A 23,096-nucleotide genomic window follows, 5' to 3' on the forward strand; every position below is an offset into this window, starting at 1 on the left:
ATTTCTGTACATTTTCCTATATATTTCAAATACATTCATATAAAATTTTATGTATATTTGATAATGCAAAAAGGTTTCTCCTTGGTAAATTTCACTCATTCAATCAGTTAAAAAAAACAAAAAAAACTCATAATACTCACAATTTGTATTTTATTTATTTATTTTTTTAATTCCAAACAAAATATCCAGATAGTCCACCTCACCCACCCCCAATTCTGGTATATTATCCTTAATTCACAAAACATCAGGCACACATTAATAAGAAAACCAATTTATGTGCCATAAAAAAAAAAAAAAAAACTCCAACCCCCAAATATGTTACCAAGAGGAGGAAAAAAAAAAAAAAGAAAAAGTATTTCTTGATTAAACAAACGATTTTACTAACCACCCAAACATGAGGTACCTTTTGTTGTTTACTGAAGTGTAAGTATATTCCAATGCATAGTAAATAAACATTGTTTTGTGTGTGTGTGTGTGCGTGTGTGTGTGTGTGCATGTGTTATGGATGGATAATACAAGAGGCTGTCGGGGCATCAATTAGTTTAGAAATAGTAGAAAATTAAAATAAATAAAAGTTTAATATTGTTATTTTAGCTAGGACTATGCCAAATGAAACCACAGGTGATTTACGAGTTAGCTTTCGCAGTTTGTCACTTGCTTTCACCCTTTTGCCTTTAATACTATGGATTGAAAAATTATTACTATGGATTGAAAAACAAAACTAGACAACCAATGAAAGTAAAGTCTATTTTATCCATTTTATTTACATAAAAAAAGCATAACAATACACAGTGGATGAGAGAAAAGTAATGGACTCTTTTCTACATGTTTTCTTTTTTTTTTTTTTATCAAAGATTAAGAAAAAAAAGTTATATAATATATCTCCAAGAAGGAGGTTTGCTCTTAGCTATAAGAAATAATCAGAAAGGCAATGTCGTAATAATCTTGTTTAGCAAAGACAAAAATATTTAAAAAATATATATACATAAAAAAAAAAAAAAAAAAGGAACAAAACCTAATGGAAAAATTAAAGAAATCAACAAAAATCATACACACACATATGTGTGAAACAAACAGATATAATAATAATATTAAAAGATAAATTAATAAAATTTGTAAATCTCTGCCTTTCTTTCATTTTAGGCTATTTAATCAAAATATTGCATAAGAATGAAATCTACATTTTGTGATGAAAAAAAAAAAAAAAAAAATGGTATTCAAATTTTTATTTCTAAAATTAAAGAAAGAAAAAATAGAAATAAAATGCAATTTATAATTTTTGTAATTCATAATTATAATTAGTCATTTGTCAAATGCAGTCACCAGTAATTTTCACCTGACGAGATGATGAATATGAATTTAATGAATAAAAATGACATGGACAGTCAATGGGTCCTTCTTTCTGATTAAGAAGAAAGAAAAAAAAAACATTTTATTTTGCAAATATTTAATTAAAATTTATTTTATTTATTTATTTATTTTTTTTTTACAAACTAATACAGTAAAAAAAAAAAAAAAAGAAAAAAAAGTTCTCTTTAAGAGCTGGATTGATGTGTGTATATAATATATATTATATATAGCGATGTATGCCACAGGTTTACTCTGATGAATCTTAGATCAGGTAAATGCTGTAATAATATATAGTTTCTTTGTTTATACTCTTATCTACAAGTAAAGATAAATAAAGTTATGTAAAAGCTTCGGGTACTGACCTTCACTCTAGACCTGAAATGGAAGACTCACATCAAATCCGTTGCCAAAGTCGCTGGAAATACGTATACATATATATGTATATAAACCTGTGTAAGGTTCGTGGTAGAGAACGCCAGCAAGGTGCTCGATTTAAAGGAAATACCAATATAAGAGCGTAATATTTATGCGTGTTACAGAAGATCAAAAAAACATCAGTACCATCGGTTTCAAATCCATTACAAAGGGGACCAGTCTCTTGTCACCTATGCTGAACTCTCTTCAGCATCTGTTTATATCTGTCCGTGTAAGGTTTATGAGGGAAAACCCCAGTAAAGAAAGGCTGAAGCGAGTACGACATAGGCGACCAGAGACTGGTCCCCTTTGTATTGGATTTGAAACTGGCAATACTAATGTTTTTCTGATCTGTAATAGATAGAAATATATTTTACTAGAGTATTTCGTGTTGAATTTTCATAGTCTTTATTCTATTAAAAAGTAGAAATATTTTTTCTATGTGTACAAGCATTTAAACAGATTTTAATTACTTTAAATTAAACTTTATTATTGGTACATTGTTGTATTAATTACAGTTTGTACCCAGAAGTAACATTTTTTTTTTTTACTATTTAGTCATGGGAATGGTCTTTAAGTGACAAAATAGGTCGGATGGTGAACAAAAAAGTTCCAGATGATTAAAGAATAAATATTAACCTTTAAAAAGGTCAAGCAAAATTTGCATAATTAAACTTTGTGTAAAGCACTATACATGATAACAGTAGGCAAGCCATCAGACAAACATTACACGGAGTTAATTTTTAAAAGCTGCACACACACATATACATACACGCACACACACTCACTCACACATCCACACTTATTTTGGTTTCCACACACATCCATTGCCATGCAATAAACGACCCAGGTGAAACGTCTGTCAAACCAGAGTTTGAAATTGCATATCTAATATATTTGTACAGGTCTGTATACATGAGCAGGATTACAATGACATTCCATAACAAATCTTTTCCTCTTTAATCTGGTTTAAAAAAAATCAGTACAACTTCCTTTCATGAAATAAATGATCATAGAGATATATTTGTTTTCTTTATGTGTTTTGTTTTTACCAAAGTTTCTTGCAATGTTTTATTTGTTTCCTTGTTTGTCGTTTCACATTTAGTCACACAGAATTTTCTTTTTGTTTCTTTTTAATAATAATAATAATAAAAAAGAATGTCATTCTTAAAAAAAAAAAAAAAAAAAATCAGATTTTGTTTTCTTTTAAATTAAATTTTATTTTTGTAACAGTCCTTTTTAAAAAGTCCTAAACCGGTTTCTGTGAACTTTTCTTTTTTCATCATCAACACCACCACCACCACAACCATCATCATTATCATCAGAGGAATGGCTGTATAGGAGAGAAGAAACTGGCTGAAGTTATTTATTTTATTTTTTTTTTTTTTGGAATAAAATCTACAAATCCCCCAAACGGATAATTGTTCTCCAACAATATATTTTGTTTGTTCATTTTTTAATTTTTGCTTTAATTTTTTTTATTATATGTTTATTTTCACAGCCAATTCAACTAACTTTGATGTCAGTCTTTTTGTTTACCTTTTGCAATTTCCTCATCTTTCTTTCAACAAATGAAAGAGTTCTTTTCTTCCTTCTTAAATGTCTCAGCTGTTTGCAATTAGCAGCCATCATTATGTGCAGTGTGTCGTGTGTGTAGTGCGATAGTCCTTATGTGATCAAGGCATAATTCCTTAAAACAATGCATCAATGATTCTGACTCGTAATAAGTAAATTAAATTCATTATATATATATATATATATATATATATATATATATATATATACTTTGTATATTTGCATGAAAGTAATGCACAACACGCATATGAGTGGTCATCAGAAGTCATGAGTTCGGGAGAATGAAGGAGTTGAAATAGCTAGAATCTTAATCATCAGATGTGCTTTTTTTTTCTTTTTTTTTTTTGCTTCAAAATTAAATACTCATGCAGCATTTTTTTTTTCATCTTTCTTTTCCATCTTTTTCTTTTTTTTTGATTTCTTGTGTAAAAAGGTGATAGTTTAATAAAAAAAAAGGAAACAATTAATGTCATCCCCAGTCTCTGAATAACCAAGCTGGTGACAATGCATCAAAGATGATGTCTTTCATTTTTATCAATTCTTTCGAACCAGTTTGCTTTGGTCAAAGTATAACACAACAATTACTGCAAGCACTTTCTCCATTTTTATCTTTTTTTAATTGTCCTGAAAGAAAGAAAAAATAATTTTATGAAAATAGAGAAATTTTATTAAACCAAACATTTAAAAAGAAAACAAAAAATGTTCAATACTAACAGATAATTACTAAAATATCCCTTTTAAAACCCAATATGCAAATATCAGGAAATTTCACTGAATGTACAGGCTTGAGAGCAACTCAATTTATGATAGTCCCCAGTATAGTATAATAGTAATAGGCTGAGTCTATTGAGGGTTTATAGAAACAAGCAATAAATATTTAATTTTTTTCAATATTAACAGATGTCAATAAAATGCCCCTTTTGAAAATCAATATGCAAATTAGTGTTGAGACGATTCCAAAATTTTTCAATTCTGATTCTTTTAAAATTTGTAAATATAATCACGTTGACACATCTGTTCTTGTCAGATCAATAAAGTTAAGCAATGTTGAGCCTGTTCAGTACTAAAATGGGTGACTATTTGGTAATATCAGGTGCTGTATGTGCTCTGTGCTTATCTTGGCATTGTTTCCAGTCATCTAGCACTGCTTCTTGCCACTGGACTCGAGTAGTGCCGATTCAGGAGAGGTGTGGTTGGTGCTTGCACAACTCTTACCTCACAATTCCATGCGAAGGTACCTTTACAGAGAGTATCTATTGTCATTCGAGACTAAACAGAGGCATCACATTTAGATTTTTTTTTTTTTTTATTTTTTTTTTTACATTTTCAAATTACTGTGAAAAGTTAAAAATGTCCCTTTTGAAAACCAACATGCAAATATCATAGGAAATTTCATTGAATATCCTTTTGGTTAGGCAGACTGAGAGCAACCTCAATGATAATCTCCAGCATGGCATATCATTAATAGGCAAAAGCTACTAAGGAAGGAATGAAAAATTATGAAGATATAAAGAAGAACGGAAAAAATAGGATCGGACATTTATTTCTGGTTTGAGTCTCAAGAGTTTCTTACTAATTTGACACCACATTATAATTTAAGGAAAATAAAAAGATTTTTGGTTTACTTTTGTCAGTCGCATAATTCTTGCTTCCTTTATTTTGTCCTTTAGTCCTCACATTCCATAAGCAATGTTCTTGATGAAGAGGAAAGAATTGCTGTTTTCTGAGTCAGAATCTATTCCATCTAACACTTATCATTGGCAAATTTTTTTACCTTGAAGTTGTATTTTTTTAGCTCCTTACATAAAGTGACTTCATGCCTTGTCTGGAGCAATTTCCATTTAAACATTTTTTTTTTTTTAAATTAAAAGAAAAAAAACAAAAACAAAAAACAAACAAATGTTGAGCTATCCTTCCACAGCAGCCAGTTGAAATAAAAATCTAAGAAAACTGGTGTATTTTGCTTATTTGCAGTCTTGATGCTATTAGATGTCCAGGGTTTATTACTAATAAGAGCACCAAATTATCAACATTAGAGATGTTTGCAAAGGAAGACACCATCAAGCCATTTATCAAACTTTGTAGAGATCAACTGGTTCAAGGATCAACAGGAAGTTAATGATGGCTATGGCCGTCAGACGGTATTGATGAGAGTGCCACGGCTACAGAATCTGCCAACACTTATTCTACATAAGAATGTGGAGTCCATATACATGATAAAAACGGCATATGTGGGTGTTGCATGTTCTATAACCTGTGTGCACAGCAGTGGTGTCATTACCCGCAGGACCACTGTGCAGGAATTGAACACTGCATGAAATAAGAAAACACTTTTTTTTAAATAAAAATAGAATTCTTTTATTTTAACAATCAATATGATATACTCACCTTGATTATTTGGCTCAGGTAAATTTTCTCGCGCTACTAAGTGCATCACAGTTTTTCCAAGAGGAAGTTGAAGAGCTGCAAAACAAATGGCATGATTATGATAATTATTATAATTAAACATTGCTCATTAAATACAGATTAATTACTTAAAATTAAATTTAAGCTAATAATAAAATAACATCAAATTCAATAACTCCTTCCAAGTGACAACCCAAGTTTTGATTATCATTTCCCCCCCCCTTTATTTTATTTACCTCCCCTCTAAGTTAGACACAAGCTCAGTTGTGAGTTCGATGAAAGAATGTACTGAATTTGGATTTGGTACATCCAGTTAGTGTCAGAGGTATTTAGTTTTCTCCCACCCCAAGAACTGTGACACCAGGGTTGTAAAATGGGATTGAGAAGTTAGCACCCGAAGAGAGGAGGGATATTTGACTTCCAAAAAGTCCCTGTGCAGCCTTGTTGGCATTCCTTTGTAAAAGCGCCTCTGGCGATTAGCAATAAATTATCTCTCTCTTCGAGAAGACAAAAACTGGGAGAGTGGACCTCCTACAACTGCACAGAACTAGCATTACATCAGAATCAACAGGGATCACGTCATTATAGGAGTAGTCTAATCTCGGTTGATTTGGAACCCAAGGATAGTCCGTGTTATTAACCATATTTATTATATTTATAATATAATACACACATTATATATACATACATGTGTGTGTATCCATATAATACATACAAATTAACCACTTACTCATCGTTACTCCACAAGATAAATCATTTACCTCCTGCCCAGGAGTAGATACAAGATCAAGTGTGGGTTTAATGAAAGTTTCTGTGGAGCATAGCCCGGTTTTCATTTCAAGTTGTTAACCACTAAGCCACCAGTCATATTTATGAAAAGGGTTAGTAGTAGGTATCCTGAACAAAAATCTCGTTTTCATGATATCTAAAATCTTTGTTAAACATAAAAGAAAATTATTTTTGTAATTCAATCAGTCACTGAAATTATGCATTTGATAGCACAATTAGCTACCAAGTTTAAAGTTCGTTCGGAATTAGAAAATTTTCTGTCTTTTGTACATAAGACAATTTTCAGTGTACAACTAAACATGCCAGCTTCAAACGAGTAAAATGTCATGTAAATAAAAATTAATAATAATGAGTGATGGAACGATTCCAACACCCCCCTCCTCCGCATTTTGATATAATTATCGATTTCATTCTAAATTTCTGATTCCGATACAATTACTAATTCAAATTCTTTTAACATTTTTTAATATTTAATTATAAAGTCGTTTTTTTTTTTTTTTAGAGTACTGTAAAAAAAAAAAAAAAAAAAGTACATTTTTGCAAACTAAAAATTACACTTGTAGAGGATGATATACAGATTTTAGTTTTACTGAGTTTAAAATCAATAAATATTTGTTATAATTAGTAATAACAATAGAAAATGAAGTTTTAACCAAAAAGCAAACAAAATAAACACAATTAGAGTAATCATTTTTGGCGTCAGAAAATGGCACAAATTTTTATGATACTATAAAAAGTTCTGATTTTTCCAATTCTCTATTATACAACACTACTAATAGTGGAAACAATAAGTAAAACATTGGACAAAATCTTATCTATATAAACAAAAATAAAACGAGGCACAACTTAGTTCATGTAAAATTTATTTCAACAGCAAACAATAGCATCTTACAGATCAAATTAGGTCTTTTTGATAGTAGATTAATAAAAAAAAAAATATACAAAACAGAAAACATAATTTGATAATAGGTTCTCCTTACCTCTTTCTCGCAGAAGAGATGCGAGTCTATGCTCTTTTTCAAGGAAAGTGCTAAATTGAGCTTCAATCTATGCCCCCCCCCCAAAAAAAACATTCACAAAAAACACTTGTTGAGCTACAAAGACTGTCAACAATTTTCCCCTACTCTTTATCCGTGCAAAAAACTAAATGCAAATTCCATGAACAAAGTTTCTTTCTTTCCTGCCTGTTAAACCCTATACTATAAGCTTCTTTCCAGCTGACTACTACATGGTCACTTTCAAGTCCAATGTAAACAGTTCTTGTTGAGCCGTTCCCTGAAATAATCAAATTCTACCAGATTTCCAATACTACCCATCATTTTTCTGACTTCCTGACATCCATTAACCCTTATCCTCAAACAGCTGAAGTAGGTGACTTCCTTGTAAAAATAACTTTATTAGTTTTTAATTTGGACCTTTTGTACTAACTTAAAACCCTATATTCGGCTATTGTGCTGAGGAATGACCTGTTTTTATACAATATTGTGCACATTCAGTTGAAAATCACCAACATTAAGAAATAAATCGCTAATCACTGATAATGCTAACCTATCTATAAGTAATCCACAAAAATGGCACAAAAAGAATTAAATGTTTAAAGAAAAAAGAAAACAGTAAATTTTGTTTACATTCAAATTTTATCAAAATAATCCTCCAAATTGTTGCAATTAAAAGAGAATTCCACAATATTCTAGGCTGGTTTGTGATACCTACTAGTAACAGAATTTCATAGCTGATTACATTAATACAATGGATATTCCATAAGTGAAAAATTTACTTTCACCAAGACTATTGTTTAAGCAAAATGTAAAAAAATCCAAGGCATGGTTCTTGAGAAAAGTGTGAACAAATGAACGGAAGTAAATTACTAGGTTCAATCCCTCCCTTGTCCGGAGAGGGAGGGGGGAAAAAAAAAAAAAAAAAAAAAAAAAAGGAAATAGTTGATTAGCAGAGAACAACAGTATAGAGGTTAGTAGAAAGACAAGTAAGGGGCCACCAAAGCACAAAAGCCATCTGAAATGGTATTGTTAATCAAGGTGTGGCGGAGACTGGAACAAAAGAGCAGACAGGTCAATATATTAGAGTTAGTTTTAGAAGTGGGTGCGACGTTTGTAACAGTTATTGACAACAGTTTACAGTTGAAGGCAGGCTATGACTCAGAGCAGATGGCGAGATGAAATGATCAACTGACTGACGAAGATGACCTCAACAGATGACTAAGATGTGGATGTCAGTGTTTAGATGATCAATGGTGTCACACACAGTACAACAGATATCTGCAGAATGTGTTAGGGGTGTTTGTTTTTCTTGAGCTCGGTTACTTTTTCAATATTTGTGAAATCTACAGAGATTAGAGCATTCCTGTTGATTGCAGTGTATTGTTCATTCTGTGCAGTTCTAGGAGGTCCATCCATCCAAGCTATGCATTTTCTTTGAGAAGAGGTTAGTTTATTGTTAATCGCCTGAAGGTTAATTTATTGTTAATTGCCAAGAATGCTGATGCGCCGGCAGCACAAGCATCTTTTGCAGAGTCAGTGGGCTACTCCTCTGGAGCACTCACTTTTTCAATCCCACTTCCCAACCCTAGTATCACAAGTCTGGTCGCAAGAACTTGTAAGAACTAAATACCTTGCCCTTGAGATGATGATTGCCAGAACAAGAATAGAAGATGAAAGAGAAAAGAAAAATGGAACACAGCATTAAGTCTGCGATTGTTGTCAAGGGGGAGCGGCACATGGTTTCACATCATCCCCACACAAATTTTATAAGGATGAGTGGTTTTACTTTTGTCAGCTTCTGCATTAATAAAACACTTGACTTATATGCATAATTCAGAGAACTTCATCACATGCCAGAGAATAAAATTCCACCACTTAGTCTTGAACCAGTCAGCTGTCAGGAGTGGTATACCAATATACCTATCTCGTCAGCCAATTTCTCATAGTCATCCCCCTTTTAGTGTTAGATGGAAAATTCAACCCAGATAACAGCCTTTCTCCCCCCTTTGTCAGAAACATCACTGATGGAATGTGAGGACTAAAGGACAAAATAAGCAAAGCAAGAGTTATGAGGCTGCCGTAAGTAAACTCAAGATCCACTTTCTACTCTCCTATTTATGAGGAAGAAATATGCAAGACATGCGTGATATTTGTTCACATCTTTCAAGTACGGATACCTTTATTTGCATGCCAATCATTGAACAAGGACAATTTGGAACCTCAGCGAGTGTGAAAGTTTTCATAGGAATCTGCATTGGAAAGATAAATAAAGATAGACTTCCTCAGCATCAGCAGGAAAGAGGTGATGGTGAATAAGTGATTAACGACATGGACTGACAACCTGGGTGTGCCAAGTTCAAATCCATTTCATTCCACGAAAACACTTTCATAGGGATGTTGGCAACCTTCACGTGGTCTCTCCCACAAGTACCCAATATCTTTCTAGAAAGAATTCTTAAGAGAAAGATACTGGGGAAACGATTACCAACAAAATCAGCATGATGAATGATGCTTAACAACAGCAGGAGAATGATTGAAAAAGTCAGAAAGGAATTGAAAGACTATACTGAACTACAAGACGACAGAGAGAACATAAGAACACTGGACTTAATAAGATAATTGATAATGAACCTAGAAAGTTGATGCATGTCATTGCAAAGGCTTAGATAAAAAACTCATTAGGACATCTGAAAGATAAGGAAAGGACAATTTCTGTAAAAGGTGGTGCAAGAAAATAACTGAAACATGCAAAGAAGCTGATCAATAAGTGGAAATACCCACAAGAGCTAGACATACTATAGTTTTTCAACAAGAAATTTCTTCTGCAAAGACCAACTTCCAGAATATCATCAAGTGGCTTACCGCCTAGAGTCATGCAGATAAAGCTTGTAGCGAGAACCATGGTCTTTGGTGTATTCATGTTACCCCATTTCTTCCCAGAGGTGTTCTTTCAACGTGTCTGTTATGAGTAACAATTTTTTTTTTTTTAATTCAAGTAGTAAAGAGAGAGAGAGAGAGAGAGAGAATCTAGACCATTTTTAAAATGACTTCTTCCCTATTGTCTTGTGTATGCTGCTGGTTCTATGCAGTTCTAAGATGGCTATAAAATATTCAATACTTTTTCAAGGTAATAGAAATAAAGCCTTTTCAAGGCAAAAGTAAAAATTCAGGGACTTTTCAAGTCTATACGAACTCTGTATATGGACATTTGTAAAAAAAGACTAAAGGCTTCAATGTTCGTACTAACTATTAATCTATACATATTACTGGAATATTCATATAAAAATCATAGGCAGTCAGTAATGTCATTTTTCATTATATATATATATATATATATATACGCTAGCAAGCAAGGTAATGCTATTAAAACTAGTATCAAGTTGATTGCAACAAAGATCTCTAAACATAAAAAAATGTTTTATGTTAAATATTGCATGAAGAGTCATTTCAAGTTATTTTATTTTAAGCAGTTAAACACGATAATACAATTTAAATGTCAACATTGTTTAAAACTAACATGGCCAACATGAAACATCTACAAAACGTTCGTTAGTTTTTAAACAATGTTGACATATTTAAATTGCGTATTTATTGTGTTTAGCTGCTTAAAATAAATTAATAACTTGAAATGACTCCTCAAGCAATAATTTTTAACATAAGTTTTTAATGCCTACACAACATTTTTTTTCTTGCAATCAACTCAATGCTAGATTTAGTGATATTACCCATTAATAAATATATGCTCCCTTACATATTTTACTAGGCTGAGAAGATATAACAGTAAATGAACTATACAGTAGAACCCCAGGATATGGCATGAAAAATTAGTAGCAAAATACATTGCAGTCTATAATACACATGTATACAATCAAATAACATCCTTAGATGGGGCAAATACCATAACCAGGGATCGTATTCCACATCATAACCTGAAAAAAAACAAAAAAACATTCTAGTGCCACCATATCCCAGGGTTCTATTGTATAGCCTGACCCCAAATGAGAAGGTAATGACTGATGAATGATTTTTTGTTTCATGACAAACGAATACTACTCAACCCCCTCTCTTCATTAACACGGGAGGACGACAAGATAACAAAATAGATAATACACTATGCTTCCTTGCCAAAAGGAGAAGGTAGTTCTAGTAGGATAGCAGTGTGAGAATGAACATATACTATACTGCTCTCTAAGGAAATAATGCCTGGGAGGATGGTATCATACACTACTCCTCAAAAGAGAAGGAAGACCTGGTATCTAAGAACAGATACTATAATACCCCTCCAAAATAGGGACAATATCTGGGAGGATCTCTCTATAAAAAGAGAATGCAATGCAAGTATGGAAGTATGGTTTGATAGTAATGGAAAAGATATTTCACCCCACTCAAACCTCTTAAAAAAAAAAAAAAGGGGGGGGGCACACAGTTCCTGCAAAGTTGGTCTTATGAGAACAGAACATTACTAGTTCACTCAAAGGCAGTATTCCCTGGGAAGATGGTTTTATCAATATAATTTTAGATATTACACCACCCATACCATTAAAAAAATTACATTAAATCAGGTGTTTCTTTTTCATTCATCGAATAAATATGCAAGTTAGGAATATCTACACTGAGCATTCGCAGATTATTTCAGAGATTACTGCCAAGAGATCTTTTGAAGATTTCAACCATCCTTTTAAGCGTAATTGTTTTGATTCGGTATACAGACATTCAATACATGCACGTTAATGTTCTATCCAACCCTTACTCACCAATAGAGACAGTGGCAACATGGTAGGGTCAGATCTCCTTTTAACAGGACCTTGCTGAAAATCTAGGAGTTGTCAATATCAGATGTTATCCTCTGGTTTTCTCTACCAGTAGTTTTCAGAATTCCCTTCCTGCTCCCTGACTGTACAGACATGCAGAAATTGAAATGTAAACAAATATATCGCTGCACAACTCCCCTCTCCTTAGGATACTCACTTGCTTAGCCTTACTGTTCTCGGTGTCTGAGGTAAAAACCTGCAATCTTGCAAATTAATAGATAGTTTAGACAAAGAGGACTTCATGCAGACCAGATGATTCTTAGTGAGCTCTATGCAAAAGTTCTACTCGCAATGACAGATATGACATCAATGCTAAAGTGATGTATTTGCTTATTTTATGCATGAATATATACGTGTAAACTGTAAGACAAAAAAAAAAAAAAAAAAAAAAAAAATGCAATCACGATAATTTTTGAAGCATCAGCAGTAACTGCTAACGACATTAATAAATGCATTTATTTCATGTGTGTACATGTGTGAGACATTAAAGAAAACAGGAGTTATTTATGCCCAGCAAAAAAAAAAAAAAAAAAAAAAAGCTGCAAGACATTACCAGATATCAACTAATATGCACTTATTTCAAATGTATGTATGTTTGTTTTATCTTAGCCATCATTTGAATATTACCAATGGCAGTTCTTTTCATTTTTAAACTGCATAATTTTTTTTTTCTTTTTTACTTTCTTCATATAATCCCAGCAATAAATTAGTACCCAACATACACTTTTGATATTTATCCTCCACTTTGAGTAACTGTAATGTTAGCACAATAAAAATGTATGGCATTCACCCTAGCTGGGTTGAACCAGCTTTCTCAGAGACCGAATATTAAATTCACAGGCAGCCCCTTAGTTGCCTGTAGGATAATAAAAATATAAGGAATTTTACAGGTTATGGACCCGAGCACTCATTTAATCCCAGCAATAAATTAGTACCAAATATATGCATTTCATATTTATCGTCCACTAGTCAATTTCATGCTGGGCAAAATAAAAATACAAGAAATTTTACAGGTTATGGGCTCAGTATTTAACCATTTTTTTAATCTTCTTTATTACATTTTCAGCCTAAACAAGGCACAGTGACACTTTGATGTAGAGAGTTACTATCAGGGACATGAGTTGGGATACTATGTAGGGAGTTGAGTAACAAGATGTCTGTTCACATTACACTTGAACTTATGTCAGTTCAGTTGGGGAAGCAGGAAACTAGAAGGGAATTCCAAAGTCTGGGAAATAAACTATTAGAGTAGAAAGCTTTCTTAAATAGAGGGATCTGTGTAGGGGTGGGACTTTGCTGTTCGTCGAGGGTATTTATGTTCACAGAGTACAAGAGCTAGCAGTTCGTCGGAGCATCCACCATTAAAATACCTGTAAAATAGGCAGAGGGATGCAACATTTCGTCGATGGGACAGAGGTTAAAACTTAGATGACAGTTCAGGACCTATCAGGTTGGCAACTTTTTTTTTAACCCTGTCCAGGAGTGAGAGACTAGTAGCAGATGCACCAACCCAAATATGAAAATACTCCCTACATGGGCGAATGGTGGCCTTATAGAGGTACAGGATACTTTCAGACATAAGTAACTTTACAGCACGGTAGAGAGAGCCCACTTTCTTCACAGCAGCTTTGATAATGCTTTTGGTGTATTTGTTTCAACTCGTGTCTTGTGAACGTTAAGCCAAGGAGTTTGAAAGAAGTACTTTCAGGTAATGTATCTTTAGCCATAGCTATTGGTGGTTGAGGTTTCTTGTAATTATCAAAGGAAACAAGCTTAGTCTTGGCAGTATTGAATGTGACTATCCGTTTTTGTCCCCATTCCACTACAGACTGGAGGTTTTCCTCTAGTGTTTCTGCTATTGCCTTAGGTAAGTGTTCATTCATTTTCCCCTCATGTCTGTTATAGACCATGATGTCGCTAGCAAATATACCCATCTCAAACTATTTTATCAGGGAGGTCATATATGAATATTAGGAATAATAAAGGTCCAAGGATCGATCCCTGAGGTACACCCGTATTTATATCATTGTTTAGATGTATGACCGTTGAGGACAACCGGGATTTTCTTATGTTAAGTATTTACCCAATGATACTGTATGATCTAATTTTCCTTAGAAAACTATCATGCCATACCCTGTCAAAAGCTTTAGATATATCTAGGGCTACTGCCCTACCCTCTCCTGCTTTGTCTAGTGTATGGTATATACGTTCAGAGATTACAGTTAGGATATCTGTTGTAGAACGGGCTTTCCTAAATCCATATTGTTGGTCGGCCAGATGTTTATCAACTGTAAGGTGATGGACTAAAGCTTGATTAATTATGAATTCAAATATTTTGGCGAAAATAGGGAGGAGGCTAATAGGCAATAATTTAATGGGTTCTTTCGCCAGAATTCTTGAAAACTGGTACCACAGAAGCAGTTTTCCAGCAGCCAGGAAAGCAAGATTCTTAAGGCATTTGTTGTAAAGTTTGGAGAGGACTGGAGCAACCTCATCAGAGCATTTTTTTTAATAGTACAGGTGGGATGAGATCGGGTCTACATGTTTTTGAGGTGTCTATGTTTTTTATGATATGCACCTGATAAGGTGTGATTTTCAGATCATCTAGTGTAGTGTCAGTCTGCAAAAGAAAATCACAGAAAGAGCAATTTGTTGAGTCCAATATAGAGTTTGAAGCAAACCAATTGGTAAGCAGTTGCCATGCAAATAACCTCATGATTGTTGGATAGTGGAGGAATTGTGGATTGCCCATTATTTACTATACTGTTGTAGATTTTCCAGAAATCACAAATTCCTAACCTGTACTTTAATGGTGGTTTCAATGTATTCTCTTTTAGCTGTCACTATTTTTTTTCTTATAATTACTTCTAGCTTCAATAAACTTTTGTCTGTTTGTACTGGACTTATGTCGGATTAATCTGTGATATGAATGCTGCCTTTGAGCAATGGCAGCTGCACAAGTAGAAGTAAACCATTGGGGAGAGTGGGGTTTGCTATAAAACTTCCACATAGAAACACGAGCTTCAATTGTTGCTTTGAACTATTCAGTAGTCTCATTTGCAGAAAGAAAAAGATTTTCCCATGGGGGAATCTTTGATATGATCTCTGATGGTTTCCCAGTTAGCCTTCTTATAATACCTTGTTTTGAATAATAGCTCTTCAACTTTTTGTCAAGAATTTAGGGCAATTTCTACCATTAACAATTTAAAACGTTATGAAAATAATTTAAAAATGGGAGATCAAATGGAATTGAGATGTTATACTATCAGCGTTTTTCCGCTCACAAATGTTAGGAAGTGGGGGAGTAAGAGAAAAACTTTTAAAAAAGGAAGGGGAAATGGGTTTATCAGTAGGACAAAGGTATAGGAAGTTGTTCGCAAAGGAGCGCAAAAGGAAGCTGAATTAGGATTGTTGATCAATGTGGCATGAATAAAAAAACTGGACATGAAAAGAGTTGATTTATGAGCAGTTTTAAGTGTGGTCATGAATTTTGCAACAGGTCATGACAATTAGAGACAGTCATAGGTTTGCAATAGTGGAGAACAATTACGAGTTGGACTGTGTTGAGAACAGTTGTGAGTTTGACAGTTAAACACAGGTTGTGACAAACCAAGTCAAGAGTGTTCTAAGGAATCAGGAGGAGCTGATGTCAACCAACGACAAAGAAACCTGGACAAACTTTTCCTGCGATGGTGTCATACATGCGCCCAGAGCCCAACCGACATCCACAAAATGTGTTGATGTTATCTTTTGAGGGCGTTATAATTTTTTTTGTATACATGAGAACATGTGTACACCCTCTCAGCGGCCGCCAATTTGAGAGATGACGACATGGCCAGAAGAGAAGATCACAGAAACAATGCTGGGATTGGGTCACACTAGTTATTAACAAAATGAACAAAAATCAAAAGGATTTTTTTTCTTAACATTAATTTTTTACGTTTGACTGTTTTATTGTTTGATAAATGAAAGAGTTTTTGAATGGAGAATGTAATATTTTTTTAAAAAATGTATTTTTTGAAAAATATCTTTGCACAGCATCCTTTAATTTAACTTTTTTATACTTGTTCTCTTTATACATTTTGCTTAAATAAAATATTTTGTAAACAAAACTATTATATATGTTTTTTTTTATATATATATATATAATCTCCAATGTTTACATTTTTTTTTCTTTTTTCTTTACAAACGAGCCACCACTTATCAAGGCCCAGAGGCCACTCGAGGATAAGGGTTAATAAGTATACAGTGGTCAATGGGGCAGTGACGTAATTGTTAGTGGAAATTTGGTAAATTGGATTACTTAAAGAGAACGGCTCATCAAGACTTTGTTTACTTTGGCCTTGAAGACGGCCATATTATAGTCAGCCGGAAAGCAGGCAAATGGAAGAGTTTCACAGGTGCGTAGTTCTAAGAAAAAAAAGCTTTGTTCATGGAATCTACAATTAGGTTTAAGTACGGATAAAGAGTGGGGGAAATTATTGATAGTGTTTTCAGCTAGACAAGTGTTTCTCATGAAAGTTTGGCGAGGGGGGACGATAGATTGGAGCTCAGATGAATACTTGCCATGAAAATAACGATAAAGCAGAAACAGGTTCGCAACATCTCTTCTGTGAGAAAGAGGTTGCAGGGAAGAGAAAAGGGCATTCCCCCATTAAACTACAAAGTCTATTTTGAGCTCTGTCAAGGTAGGATAAGGTCTTTCTAGCAGCTCCTGCCTGATGTGGCAACAGTACTCCATCCTTGGACGTACCTGGCTCTTATATAGGTAGAGAATTGCATCAGCAGTGAGATATATACTGGATCAATAGAAGGATCCCACCATTTTCCCAGCGACCTTGGCAACAGATTTGATGTACGTGGTCGATTTCATATCAGGAGTAATTATCAAAACATGGAGCCTCCTCAAGATGAGAGCCATTCATTTCAATTGATGCTAGATGGGGATCAGAGCATTAGGGTTTTTTTAAAATTAAATGTTGCTCATAACAAAACATGCTTGTAAATAAAACCATTTATTTATTATATAAATTTCAAGCTTGTGTTTATAATAAGAAATGTTTGTATCTAAAATTATTTGAGCCTATTAGTAAAAACCTTTTGTAAATAAAACCTCTTTAGAAAAAAAAAAAAAAAAATTCAGCATTAAGGCAACATATGTCTTTTTGATTGTTGCTTATTCTAGGGGTGTCTCAAATCCATATTGATCCCTAAAAGGAACACTAAACTACTCAGCTTCAACTGATCTTATGCAAAACAGAATAAAGAGTTAGCAAAAAAAAAAAAAAAGAAAAGTTAAGTGAAACTGTTCTTTTTATTGTTGCTCATTCTGAGGATGCCACAAATCGATTTGATTAAAAATCTTTGTATAAAATCAAAGTATCATGTAAAGACTTTGAGAGTAATTTCATTTTGTTGAAAAAAATAGATGTGGCTTGTAAATGTTGGAGGGAGGAGCCATATTTCCAAGATAATTCAGAATGAAAGAAAGAAGGAGCATAAGACATGATTTTAAAATAAATGCAAAGGCAAATTTTTTTTACATATGTGAATTTATCCACGAAAAATTTTCACATATATATATATATATATATATATATAAAAAGTTTGGAAGAAAATAAAAAAAAAGTGAAAATAAAACACAGCAATCATAGGTAAGAAATGCCATGAAGGAAATATAAAGTTAATTTTTTTTTATAGAAATCACTCCAGACAAAGTGTGAAACCACTTTGTATAAGGAGCTAACAAAAATGAAAGATGATTATTGTAAAGATAGAAGATGACTATTGATCTTAGTCTTGAAAAGAGCTGTTGTGGTCCGATTTAAGGGGTCACAATTATAAGGTGAAAGAGTTCTAGGGTTCACTGCGCGCGGTTAAACTATAAGTGTCCTTTCTGCTTGAAGGTAGAAATGTCTGGCATTATACAAGTCAGATGAAGCCATATTTTCCATGGATATAGCATTGTTAACTACCCCAGAACAAAGACCAAGGCTACTTCCAATATTTTTCCGATTCTGTAACAATTATAGATTCTTTACTAAATTTACAGTTCTGATACAATTCCCAATACTGATTATATATATATATATATATATATATAAAAGCAAAAATGTGTGTGTCTATGTATGTGTTCGCTTTTTGTGTATGTCTGCAAAAAGATTTTTTGGCCGTGATTCTCGGTTGGCTTGCTCCTTAAAACATTTTATATGTTGTCTAAATAATAATATCTACGACTAAGGAACTCGTGTCGCGGCTATCTTTAATTTACCCGACTTTTACAAGCTATTTTGGAGATATTTTTTGATCGCCACATGGCGAGGAAAACAAACTGGCTTCCAGCGCAAAAGTAAGTCAAACATCACGCGACTTAACATTCTCGCACCTGTTAATTTCGCTTTATAAACGTCAATTTAACACACTTATCTATTCATCTATTGTCGTGGTCGAGATGGTTAGGTCGCAGGTTTTTTTTGTCTTTTTTCATTTCCTTTCCACCTCCAAGGTTTGGGGTTCAAGCCTACCTTTCTACTAAAACTTTTTTTTTTTTCTTTTACACCTCCAAAAACCAGGTCAAGGTTTTTTTGTTTTTTTTTTAAAAACAGGGTTGTTTTGATCTACCCACCCCCTAATTTAACTATAAAGCAGTTATTTTTACCCCTCCAATTATCATAAAAACGCATTAGATAAGCAAATATTTTTCAAGCGTAAAAATACACTTGTAAGGGATGGTTTATAGAGTTTAATTTTACTATGAGTTAAAAATCAAATATTCATTTTATCATTACTATTAACAGGTGAAGATTTAATTTTAACAGAATAAAAAAAAAAAACTAAAACATTTTTGGCATTGGAAAATAGGTACAAATTTTTCCAATTCTGATATCCTTACAAGTTCCGATTTTTCCATTTTCCAATGAAGATTAATTGTCCCAACACTAATAGGTAGGCAAAAAACATTCCCAAGCCTGCCATTCTTGAAAAGCTACTGGAATAGGAAGTGGTATTACAATAAAGTATCACAACAGCAAATTGATGGAGACCACTACACCAAGTCAAAAGAGCTGAAATAAAAGCAATTATATGAAAAAAAAAAAAAAAAAAAAAAAAAAAAAAAAAAAAAGGCCATAATAGTATTTATAAAAAAGCTGAAACTAGCAGCATCACCTCTGCAGAAGAAAGGTTACAGATACACTCAAAATAAATGCATATATGGTAATGTTTACAACTTAAATAGCTCCTGCTGCTTACTTCAATATCTCACACATACAGAAACATCAAATAAAACATATGCACTCATTTATCATTAATGTCATATGCATTTTTTATAATATTAAAACAAGAATGGATATCATATTTGCTTACCACCAAGTGTAACATTTCCATGCAGAAATCGACCTTGGTAAATCAGCCTCAAGATATTAGTTGATGGCAAAAGCTCATCTGACCATTCTGAAAGTGAACAATTTAAAATAATTATTTAAAATGTATATATCTATAGTTTTACTTATTGCTACTAAAGAAAAATATATAATTGATTAAAATATAAAATTTAAGTAAAATTTATTATTTACATAAACAGCTTTTGTGATGTTTTGTTATGTTCTATAGTTTCATTTACTGTTTTGTCCAACACTAAAGAAAAATGTATTTATTTTTGATTCTCAAAGATTTTAATGAAAGGAAAAAAAAAAAATACATAAAACAAACTACTGAAAGTAAATTTTTTTGCGGGGAGGGGTAAACATACAAGTAGATATAGACAATGTTAGCAAATATAGACATTTTGAATTTTCCATCTGTAATGAACAGTGCATTTCTTTAAGTTTATATCATTAAATAAATTAGTATTGGGTAGAATTTGTAATCATGGAAATTAATATTGGGTAAAATTTGTAATCAATGAAATTGATTGGAATTCACTTTACACTGATTGAAAAATTCTGTACTTTACTCATCAAGTAGAATTATCAAGTTGGTACAAAGTTTTTTGCCCATTTATAGAAGAGGAATTTTAAACTTATAACTTTCTTTCAAATTATTAAAGCATCATTCACATTTTTTCAGCAATATTCTCAACTATGTTGCCCCCCCCCCAAAAAAAAAACCCCACCTTCTATAGTCAACAGAAAGGGAGTCATCTTCCATCATAATGCTCAGCCTCACACAGTATTAATAACCAACGATCTATTAAGATTTAGTCAAGAAATCTTGCTCCATCCTGCATATTCTCCTGACCTAGCTCCTTCAGATTATTTTGAGGATTTCTAAACCCTTTAGATGATCTTGGGTTAACATCACGAGATGAGATTGAACGAGAGTTAGATCAAAACCTAAAGAATTTTTACAAGCGAGGCATTTATACGCTTGCTGGCGGATGGAATCAAGTTATTGAGTGCATAGGTTGTTATTGTTATACGAATAAAGATTTTCAAAAGCAGGTTTCCATTTTTAAAATGAAATTTTTAAATTGCACCAAATTAATAAAATATAGATTTGGCAGAGTCAATGTTATTTAAATCAGTTGAAAAGAATTCTACAGGATAACTTTGTGAAATTAAAAGAAAATGTTTTTAGCATCCTTATCTATACCAGAAATACTCTTCCATCATCTAAAGTTTTTTTAAAATGCATTTGTTTGAACAAAGGGGTTACTGCTTATCAAAGCCTACATAGGATAATGATAGCGTTTGACAGGTAGACAGTAAGCCACCAAGAGGATTAGTAACAATGTAATTTAAAATCTACATAATATTTCTCTCTACGTTAGTACAACTGTTGTTACACATTATTTTCTGTTTGGAATTATGACCAGATGAAAAAAAAAAAAAAAAAAAAATGAAATTAAATAAACAAAACAGTTATGCTGTTGTAATAACGGCATTCACCTAGTCAGGTTGAACCAGTTTCTTTCACTGGCCTGCATAACCTCTCAAATCATGGTGGCACATGTACCGCAGTTCCGAGAAAGACTACACGAGATGATTAATGAATTACGGTTCCACTGTTGAAATGAGCATGTCAAGCCAAGTCCTCCCTGATAGTGTTATCCGTTTCCTTCCCACCGCAGGAAGATGTAACACAAGGTCAGAGGATGGGGGGGGGAGTCAAAACAGCACCCCTTTAAAAAGGAGGAGCACTCAGAGCTACTAAAAAAAATATGTGAACAGCCCCATTGGCATTTCCCAGTAGGTAGATCTCAGACAGTAAGCAATAAATTTACTTCACCCGAAAGATGGGAAGCAACGGCCTGGGACAGTAAACTTCCTAGAACTGCATAGGACATCAGCCGTTCATTAGTCAATGAGGAAAAGCTATATGGCTTATAGTGTTAGCGAGATAATTATTGCCCACATTTTCAGTTGCCAATAGATATGCTTGCGCCATCCAGACAGGAGTATGTTGCTAATTAATTCCCTCTCTAGTAGTTATGTGTTACTAATTAGCACAATCATGACTTTAAACCCACTATTCTAAAATAAATACTTCCAAAATATAAATTCACTAGTTTGACTGTTGCTGAACATACTAGATTCACAAGTGATCTTGTCAACTTTTCCTTTCTTTAGCAGTGGAAATGACTTTATTTTCAACAAGTTCTGACCTATATCTAAATTACCAGTAGAAAAAAAATAAACAAATAAAAAATAGAGTGGTTCTTGTCCAGAATTTCCCCTGTGACAAAACGAAAATATATTCCAAAAATCATACAGAAAATTTTATTTCATAAAGAAAGGGATTAATGGGATTATTACATAAATCTAGTAAATATGAACTACTGAGTCATCTTTTTTCTTTGAGACCCCCCCCCAAGGACAGGTAAAACCGTCACTTCTCAGATACTCATAAAATTTGATTTTCTTATTTAAAAATAAAACTACTTGATCAAGACATGATTTTTGGAATATGATATTTTCATTTCATCATGGGTATGTACAATATACAGATTTAAAAAAAGAAAAAAAAATTTATTTGTAAGAGGGAATTCTGATTTTATTTTTTTACCTTTCTGTATCAAAATATTAAAGTTTATATGATAAATAAACAAAGATTTTGTTTTGTGTTTACAATAAGATTGAAATGTTTATTTATATATAATTATACAACTGTAGACCATCTGGGCTTGTTTGCCATAATCTTGTTTTCAATGATTGGGTAATTTCATTTTTTAAGAAGGGATAACAGGTGAATATATATATATATATATATGCGTATAGGGCATAGCTCAGAGGCTAAGAAATAGGAGTGGAGAGTTACACGTTTCAGTTTCAATTCTAGCTGATGGTACCCAAGTTATATTTTTTTAGTTTTGATCTCACTACTATATATTAGGTTCAATATAATAATCGATAGAGAATTGTCTCTATAATAATAATAAATACGTAATCTGTATGAATTAAAATATCATAATTGAACGTATCTTATGACCAGGCAACACTGGGCAGCTTGCTAGTTTTAAATCAATGTTTCAAGTAGAGAACTTTGCAAGCTGTTAGAGCCAATTGATGATTTAACACAAGATAAAAGAAAAATCATTGCAAGAAACTTACCTTCTGGCCAATGAGTATAGACGTATTCTGTAATATCAGCAGCAGAATCATTTGGAGAGAATATAAATTCTTGTGTTTTTCCACTGACTAATATAAGCCTTATGGTGATCTATAGACAAAAAAAAAAAAAAAAGTTAAATAAATAAAATCACTTGATAAAATCATTTGAATAAAAAATATAGATAATAAAAAAATAATATATA

At 32.6% G+C, this 23,096-nt stretch overlaps 1 protein-coding gene across 2 annotated transcripts in view; it reads right to left on the reverse strand.

The window, feature by feature from the left end:
• Positions 1–3,591: 3,591 nt before the first annotated feature.
• LOC145268237 (ubiquitin-like protein 3) overlaps positions 3,592–23,096 on the reverse strand; it is a 59,244-nt gene continuing 39,739 nt past the window's right edge. The window contains exons 2-5 of one of the 2 annotated variants that reach the window (XM_080123564.1): positions 22,894–23,002; positions 19,709–19,795; positions 5,728–5,802; positions 3,592–3,963 (exon numbers count right to left, since the gene is read on the reverse strand). In XM_080123564.1, the coding sequence (XP_079979690.1) occupies positions 3,902–3,963; positions 5,728–5,802; positions 19,709–19,795; positions 22,894–23,002 (333 nt within the window). In that variant the 3' untranslated portion in view covers positions 3,592–3,901. The remainder of the gene's footprint in view (positions 3,964–5,727; positions 5,803–19,708; positions 19,796–22,893; positions 23,003–23,096) is intronic. The other variant, XM_080123563.1, reaches the window with a different exon arrangement.

Source organism: Euprymna scolopes, chromosome 43 (assembly GCF_053919585.1).
Source record: "Euprymna scolopes isolate OS-2025 chromosome 43, ASM5391958v1, whole genome shotgun sequence".
Classification (NCBI taxonomy): domain Eukaryota; kingdom Metazoa; phylum Mollusca; class Cephalopoda; order Sepiida; family Sepiolidae; genus Euprymna; species Euprymna scolopes.